Here is an 8,884-nt window from a genome sequence, read left to right as displayed (position 1 = left end):
CCTGCACTTCCTAGCAATGCTATTTCTGATACAAGCGGGGATGCCATTGGCCTTCTTGGCCACCTGGGCACTCTGCTGGCTCATGTTCAGCCAAGCATTGACTAACACCTCTGAATCATTTTCCTCTATGCAGCTTTCCAACCACCCTGCCCCAAGCCTGCAATGTTGTCTGTGGTTGTTGTAGGCAAAGTGCAAGACCTGGCACTTGGTCCTGTTGAGTTCCATCCCACTAGCCTCAGCCTAGTGATCAAGCCTGTCCAGATCCTTCTGAAGGGCCTTCCTATCTCCAGGCAGATTGACACTACCTCCCAGCTTGGTGTCAGCTGCAGAGCTACTGAGGGCGCACTTAATGCCCCCATCCAGGTCATCAATGAAAATACTGAAGAGGACAGGCCCCAGTACCAACCCCTGGGGAACAACACTCGTGACTGATTGCCAGCTGGATTTGACTCCATTCACCACCACTCTCTGGGCCCAGCCATCCAGCCACTCCTCTGCCTAGCGAAGAGTGTTACCTGTCCAAGCTTTGGACTGCCACCTTCTCCAGGAGGACACTGTGGGAGACAGTGTCAAAGGCTTTGCTGAAGTCTAGGCGGACTTCATCAACAGCCTTTCCTTCATCCACCAGGAGGATCACTTGATCGTAGAGATCAGGTTGGTCAAGCAGAACCTGCCTTTCATGAACCTATGCTGGCTAGGCCTGATCCCCTGGTTGTCCTGCTCATGCCATATGATCTCCCTCAAGATGATCTGCTCCGTAAACTTTTCTGGCACCGAGGTCAGGCTAACAGGCCTGTAGTTCCCCAGATCCTCCTTACCACCTTTCTCGTAGATCAGAGTCACATTGGCAAGCCTACAATCATAGAATCATAGAATGGGCTGGGTTAAAAAGGACCACTGGGTTAAAAAGTGATCATCCAGTTTCAACCCCCCTGGTACGTGCAGGGCCACCAACCAGCAGACCAAGCTGCCCAGAGCCACATCCAGCCTGGCCTTGAATGCCTCCAGGGATGAGGCATCCACAGCCTCCTTGGGCAACCTGTTCCAATTCCTCTGAGTCCTCGTCACTTGACCAGGAACACTGATAGATGATGGAAAGTGGCTTTCCACACTGGGGCTGTATGGCCCTTGGTAGAAGACCAAGTCCCTTCCCTGGCGTGCTCTGAGCTTCTGCATGGAGAGGCACCATAAGTTTTCTGCATAAAGGTATCACCAGCCTCTCAACTATTCCCAATTTCGCTGGATTTGTGCAGGCTTCTTGCTGCTCCAAAGGTAGCAACAGTCCATTTCAGCAATGTCCAGTGTCCTGGAAATACTGGAGGATTTTCTCTCCTGGGTAAGTAATAAATCCTCCCAGTCAAAATCCTCCCTGTGGGCCTTGCTGTACATTCATTTTCTGTAAGCCCAACTACAGTCTGAGATAGCTTTATCTTCTGTCTGGCTCTGCTGATAAACTCTGCAGGAGAAATCTATATGCACATGAAACCATCCAGGGCAATAGATGTACAAAATGTGTCCAAAAAAATACATGTACCTATCACGATGCATCTGACCTGAAAAACTGTCAGAAAACTACAATCAAGGAAAAACAACTCCACCTCCCTTTCAGAATGTGGGACGTGACTGTTTCAGGCCACGTTTTGTCTGGGAGTGTCCCTCCCCATCTGGTGAACACAATGAGGATTGTGTCTCAGGTATCTTGAAACTATTTTGCTACTGTTGGCCAATTTAGAGGGGAAAAGCCATGCACAAAAGGGTCTAAGTGATTTGGCTCCATTAGCTATGATTTATGAATCCTAATTCCCAGTTTACTAATCGCAGTATCACACAATGGCCATGACTCCAGAAATTGCTTAAATATGTTCCTCTGCTCTACTGGATGTTAAACATGTGTTTAAAAATAGACAGATCATAGAATGGTTTGAATTGGAAGGGACCCCAAAGATTAACAGATGGTGCATTTTTGAATGAGAAACATCCTTAATTTGGGCTTCTTAAAGGCAAGCTAGGTTTAATATTACTTGGATTTACCCCTTGCTTTGTATTTACCTGTTCTGAGGAGGGAGGTGTTCGGAGAAAGGAGGCAGAGCTGAAGTCTGAAAAATTCTGAAGTTTTAAACACTCTCTGCTCAAAGTCCTCCCATGAGATGGGGGGCTGCAGGAGCTGCCACGCGGGGTCCTCCGGCCAGTGGGTCTCAATGAAGCGCTCAGGGTCAGTGAGGAAGAAGAAATCATCATGCCTACAAGGGGAGAGAAGAGGATGTCATGGGGGGAGCAAGAAAACACTTTGCATCCAGGGCAGTGATAATGACATACCTCTGTATGAGAAGGGAGGTTCCCCCACACCATCAGAGTGGAACTGACATTAGTAAGGAAGGGCCAACCTTTTGTTTAGACTTTCCAGATTAATTACGTTATAGTTCTTAGCAGTCTTGCTTTCCACATACCCAGTCCTGTGACCTCTTCCAAGAGTTTACCCATGTTTTGTTTTGTTTTGAAGAAAAAATGCATCGCAAGTTGAATGTGCTCAACCTGACCTTCTAGATACCACCTCTGCTTAGGCATCTGTTGAGTTAACCTTCACCCTTGTGTTGGGTTCATGGTGGGAAGCCTTGTTGCATCTGTTGATCTGATGGTTCTGAGAACATTGACATTCAGCCTGCCCAGCCAGGACCAGATCCCCCAGGAGCTGGACCCACAAGAAGCCGTTATCTCTGCCTGTTGCCATAGGTGATGTTTTAGTCTGCTTCTGCTCAGTTAAAAGCAGCCCATACTCCCTGGCATTATAAACTGTTCTCAGCAAGATAATTACCTACTAGAAATTCCACAATTATTTCATTATGCATTATTAGGGAGAAAAAAAGAATTAAAAATGTCAGTCTCATAATGTAGTTAATGGAAATTATTAAATTGTATAAATAACCTCTGTGAGAGTCATTATTTGCTTAGCATGGGCTAAGAAATCTCAAGTAATTATGTGCGGAGCCACATCAGAGCAAAGTTTCTGTAAAAACAAGGATTTGTTATGTCAAAAGTGACACTGGCCACAAATAAAATAAGTTGGTGGGGACCGGAGGTGGTTATCACCTGAGAAGTTGCCACGACAGCTCAAGGAGTAAGGCATTGGATGTAATAGGTGTTTATGTGTAGACTGTCTATTTTTTGCACGGGGTTCCTGAGCAACCACTATGATTAGAAGTGGACCATCTTCAAGCAGTGTCTGGGGATGCACCTGAAACGAGAGCTCAAGGCCTGGCAAATCCGGTAAGTAAGGGTCTAGTAGAAGGTTTGGGATGGCCATTTCTGAGGTCAGGTTGAGCCTTGCCCACTTGCATTGAGAAACATGTCTCCAGAGGTGGTGGGATGAGGTTGTCTCACCTGGGCACAAACAACCTGTTCTCTATGTCCACAGTGCCTGCACCCCAACAGGCATCCAGGAGCCACCACTGTCCTTCCAGCTGCACTGCGTTCCACATGTGGCTGTTCTTCTGCTGCTGGCACTGCCGACCTCCACGGGCACATGGGCCTCGGCTGAACCCTGGGATCTCCACGCTGCTCAGACCTGCCTCCCTGCCATGGAGAGACAGTAGGGGAGGTAACAGCACACCAAACACAACCAAAGTAGAACCTCTCTAAAGCCAAGGCCCTGCTCCGCTTGTGCCAGATGTTTGCCAAATTCACACTTCAACAACCCCCCTGCTCACTCCAAACTCTCATTCCTTGTATCTTTGATTGTGGTTGATTTGCCAAACTCATATCTGCTCCTCCATCCAAGCAGAAAAGAAGGGAGGTAACTGCTGTGCCCGAAGACATGGTGGGGAAATGGTTTCAGCATCTGCTGGAGTTCAAAAGTATCTGAACAGTGCTCTCAGATACATGGCCTGATTTTTGGGTGGTCCTGTGTGGAGCCAGGGGCTAGACACAGTGATCCTTACTGGTTCCTTCCAACTTGGGATACTCTATAATTCTATGCCAGTTGTGGGGTAGTGCCCATCCTATCTTAATGTTCCCCTCTCATATCTTCAAGGCAGCAAGAGGAGAAAGCCCAAGGTGAGTTTTACCTGCACATTTCCCAGCATAAATGAGCATATCCAGAACACACAGCTCTCCCCGTCTGCAGGACCTGCTCTGGCATGTGGATCTTCTGAGAGAGCCCCAGGAAGCCATCCACATCATATTCTAGGAAAGGAAGAATACCACCCAATTTCAGGCTAATGTAAGGATTTATTATTTCCAAAATGATCCCATTCCTTCTCCTGCCCAACCCTGTTTCTCTGTCTACCCTCCCTGGAAGCCATGACAGCTCTTCTCCCAATCACTATTCAAGAGTTTGACAATTCCCCATATGAGCAAAGAATTGTAAAGCCTGGGGGAATTGGGTTCTCAGCGCATGTAAACAGTGGTTGCGCCATTCAAGTGAGGTACAGTGACAGTCATATTGTCTTGCACACATGGATGTAGTAGGGTAAAGTAGCACAGTGACTACATTGTGCAGAGATCCCGGTGTCCCCAGATGACTGCTAGAGGCATAGCTCAGTTTCCTTGAATTTGCACCATGCACGCATTGGGAAAATGCCCTCCAATGCATTGAAGCTGAGCTTTATTGGTGTCTCTTTGGATTTTGTGCTCACATGGTGGGTTGTGCTGTAAAGCAGGTGTCATTTTCAGTATAGAGGCTCTCAGTTTGCAACCAGTCCCCATTCCAGGCACCTTCCCAAAGTTGAGAGGGGAATATTTCAATTTGTGGTTGCAAGAAGAACACTGTAGAATCTATTCTGCAGCTCGCAAAGAGCCAAAATCCAGGAGGTTGCATTCAAGGAAAGGGCTCTCAGCTCCACCACATGACTGTGAAACACTGGGACCAGACTTACCAATGTTATGGCAAAGCCAGAACCATATGGCCCACACCATCTCCAGTTTGCTCTGGGATTTGGCAGTGATCAGGGGAACGATGGCCTGGACTGACATCCTGGTGTGCCCAGATTTCAGCTGCAATGGAGAGGACAGGTGAGATAAAGGCACTCTTGGTGTCATAACTGCATGGGTCAGTGACTGCTGACATGATGGGCTTGCTGGAAGGAAAAGTACATCACAAAAACCCCAAAGCTTCACTTGTCTCCCTCTAGAACTGGAAATCCAAAAACATGGTTTATGGTAGAACATTTCTCCATTTTCCTATGTTTGATCTTAAGGACTGGAGTTGCTGTTTGGTGGGAATGAAGGTGGCATTTCCCATTTCTTTGCCCAGAGAGTCTTGTGGTAGGTATCTCTCTAGTGGTGTAAATCTGCAACATTCTGGGGGAATCTGCATCTTCTGGTGGAAGTGGGTTTCCAGCCCCACACCAAATAACGTCTCAGTGCGTTTTTCCCTGGAGGTATTTAAGAACCATGGAGATGTGGTACTGAGGGACATGGTCAGTGGGCATGGTGGGGGTGGGTTGGGCTTGGGCTTGGGGATCTTAGAGGTCTTTTCCAATCTGTATGATTCTATGAGTCTATTTGTGCAGAAGAGAAGCATTCATGTGGCTCAGATCCTCTTCTTGACATTGTGAAAGCAGTCAAACTCATGCCCCCAAATGGGAAGGAATTGCTTCTACCACTACAATTTCACCTATTTCTTAATCCAAAGAAAGCTTTTCTGCCCCTTTCCTCCCATTCACTCATCCACATTCCTGGGCTCTTCCCTCTTTTGTGCTAGCACAAATATTTTTAGCAGTAGATTTTTCTTCCACTGGGCTATATTTAGTCCAGCTCAATTCTACAACCTCCTGCCCCTGCTGTTTCATTCCTCAATGACTTTCCTGCCCTAACCAAAGCTGGAAATCTCTTTCTTTTTGCGTATGGGAAACGTTGCATTTGTAACAGCTGAATATTTTCCTTGTGAAGCTGAGTTTAAAAATGAAGATGCGACTAGAGAGCAATTATTTTAAAATGATGGTGCTCTTGCTGTTCGCTTGCATTTCCATTATCATGTTGTCATGATTGTGCAGCTGCTGGGCAAACAAGTAATGATAATTACTCCCAAGGAAGAAAAAAAAAAGTACTCATCCATTAGATACCTAGCTACCTGCTTCCCCGTTGGCACATCTTGGTGCAAAATTCAGTCTATGAAACTCTGTTTCAATCAGAAATGGCAAACTTAGGTCCTAGATTGAGAGTTACAACATCCCCAGGTGATCCTGGTCCTGAATACTCCTAAGACTCCTGAAAAATGGGTCAGAGCATCTCAGTTCACGAGAACTGCTGGCTCTACAGAGATATTTGGAGCAGGCACTGATGTGGGTTCATGCAAACAGTCTCCAGGCTATTCCTAGGTGTCCAGAAAAGGGGTCCAGCTCTGCACCTGTACTGCCCGGGGTCTTCCATCAAATCCCCCATGAACAGATGCATGGGGAGAGGGGAAAATCCTACATTCCCAGCAAAGCAGCATCCGCCACCAGAGATGCAATACTCTGTGAGCTGCTCTGTTGCTGGTCTTGGCACTTGTAAATTCCATCTAGGGAAAAAAGGCCAGGTGCATCAGAATTTAATTCAGCAAGAACCTTGGATAAACAGGGAAACAAACTGTTCCCATTGCCTTACAGGTATTTTCAGTTGTTTATTATCCTCTCTCTCCACTCTTCCAGCTTCCTCTCCCTCTCTTTTCCTCTTAATAGACTTGGTAGGCTCTGAAACACAACAGAATCCTTCTTCCCAAGGGATATTAGCCTCGGGCTAGGTAGAAATTGCAGGTTTCAACTCTAACGAAGAGCACAATTATTCCTTGTACCTCTTCACTCTCACTAATGAGTTGACGTGTAAGCTAGTGAGTTCACTGCCCAGACAAATTGTGCTGCCCCTGGGGGAGAAATTGCAGCAGCAGCGTGTGGTTCAAGTAACAGGAATTAAGAATTTGATGCTCTCCTTCTGGACTCCTAAGCACCCAGAAAGGGGGAACCTCATATAGCAGGGCACAGACTGAGTTGAGGACACAACTGGAGCCTTCTGCTTAAGAAAAATAAAACTCAGGCTGCCACAGATATAAAGAGATTGCTGGGTACAGCTCCACTGTGGCTGTTGTTGGCTGTGTGTTTTTCTATGCACTCTGGTCACTGGCTCCTATCTAGCTAAACACAGCCTGTCCTGCCTTGGGATATCCCGGGGCCCTTTCTCTCCCCATTGAATCCTTCCAGAAGGGTCTCCAGGTAGAACCCTAATACAATCCTGCTGGATGTCGTGGCACAGAGACCTTTGGCCATAGTTAGGGTAACTTCACCCCCTCAGGTTCTTGAGGTCACTAGGCACCATCTTGTCATCAGAACATAGGCTAAAAGTTGAATATAAGGACATGGGTCTGCTGAGGGACTGCAGGACCTACCTGCTGGCTCACATGGAGGACGTGAGTGTCTATATGGCTGAAAACATTTGTGTCAGAGAAGAGATCTCTTCTGGTCTTTCTTTGGGGTTTTTCAGTCTGATTCTCTTCTTTTAAGCTGAGTCCTTCCTGGGGAAGGAGAGCTGGAGAGGAGTTTCCTGCAGTCACAGATGACTTCTGCAGTAGCTTTGGGAAGGTTCTGCTCCCTTTGCTGCTGTTGCTAACTTTGTTGGCCCAAAACAAGAAAACATCCTTGGACGGAGAATCCTTGGGCTCATTTCTCACTTTTTGCACAGCTGAGGATTTCTTTAATACCCTATCCTTGTTCCTGTTTGCATTGCTGTCCTGGTGGGGGATTTTCTCTGAGCTGTTGAGGTTGATCTCTTCAGAAACATGTCCCAGGCTAAAGCTGCCATTACAGACATCTGACATCTGAGCTCCCCTCTGACCAAGCAAGATGTCATCTGCCTGGGGTGGCATCGTGTTTTCTTCATGGTTCTTAGGATGGGCCCATTTTGATGTAATTTGTGCGAGTTGTTTTTCATGGTGGTCTCCATTCCTGGAGTGAGGGGAGAGAATCAGCTCTCCGGCTTTGATGGTGTGGGTTTTGGATGGCTTGGATCCATCATGGCTGGTCTTCATTTGTGCAGTGGGTAAGGGAGGAAGAAATCACAAAGTCTGTGGATGGAAAAGCAGATGAGTTTTTTACAACAGAAACCCAAAGTCAGTATAGTTGGTTGGTTACAGTGAATGGGGATCTGGTTAATGGGAGTTAGCCAAAAGTAGAATCATAGAATTATAGAATTGATTGAATCAGAAGGGACATTTAAAGCCCAGCTCAGACCGACCACAAAGCATTTCTCCTTGCCCCCAGAAGCAGGAATCAAGGAGAGCAAGGAGTTAATGTAATTAGTGTTTCGGTGCTCCAAAGAAGTTCATCTTTCAGCAAATCTTTCCTTTTCCCCAACCTCCCACCCAAAGTGTTTTTTATTTGCTGGGATTTGCTTCTGCTGTTCAGAGCCTGCAGAAATACTGTCACCCTTTATCGCTTTGCACTTGAAATGCAGCTGAGATGAGTGAGAAGCCTGCAGGAGAAAACAGGTGACAAAGTAGGAGGTGGAGTCCAGGACTGATGGGGTTATTGGGTTAAAGCTGTGGGCTGAGCCAGTTCTCATGTGCCCTCAGTGTTTGCACAGCGCTCTCTGATTTTATCTTGGTTTAGCTCCCATTTGCTGTTGTTGTTTTTAATCATGAAATGATTATTCGTGCCATGCAAATAGCAGAGCCTGCTGTGAGCCACTTAGTGTCGTCCAGAACTGTCACTCTTCACATCCAGCCTCTCCCACGCTGGCTTTTCAACATCTGTGCCAGGCGCTGGCCTCACTCTTCCAGGAAAGCGAGGTGTCACTCATCCCTGATTTTCCTCTCTCTGCTTCGGATGAGGCTTGTGAGGGTAGGACAGCCTCATCCAGATGGGATAACACTCCATGCTCACCAATTACAGGCTGCTCAGGGAGGTGGTGGGGTCAC

At 47.0% G+C, this 8,884-nt stretch overlaps 1 protein-coding gene across 1 annotated transcript; it reads right to left on the bottom strand.

The window, feature by feature from the left end:
- Window positions 1-1,029: 1,029 nt before the first annotated feature.
- On the bottom strand, window positions 1,030-8,884 carry LOC104910887 (kyphoscoliosis peptidase-like). Its single transcript, XM_031553224.1, has 5 exons — window positions 7,358-8,884; window positions 4,872-4,989; window positions 4,062-4,179; window positions 3,379-3,570; window positions 1,030-2,240 (listed from the first exon to the last, which is right to left on the bottom strand). The coding sequence occupies exons 1-5, from the start codon at window positions 7,994-7,996 to the stop codon at window positions 2,018-2,020; spliced, it is 1,290 nt and encodes a 429-aa protein (XP_031409084.1). The 5' UTR covers window positions 7,997-8,884; the 3' UTR covers window positions 1,030-2,017.

The sequence above is a fragment of the Meleagris gallopavo genome, chromosome 4 (assembly GCF_000146605.3).
Source record: "Meleagris gallopavo isolate NT-WF06-2002-E0010 breed Aviagen turkey brand Nicholas breeding stock chromosome 4, Turkey_5.1, whole genome shotgun sequence".
In the NCBI taxonomy this organism is placed as follows: Eukaryota; Metazoa; Chordata; class Aves; order Galliformes; family Phasianidae; genus Meleagris; species Meleagris gallopavo.
This window is presented reverse-complemented; position numbering and strand designations above follow the sequence as displayed.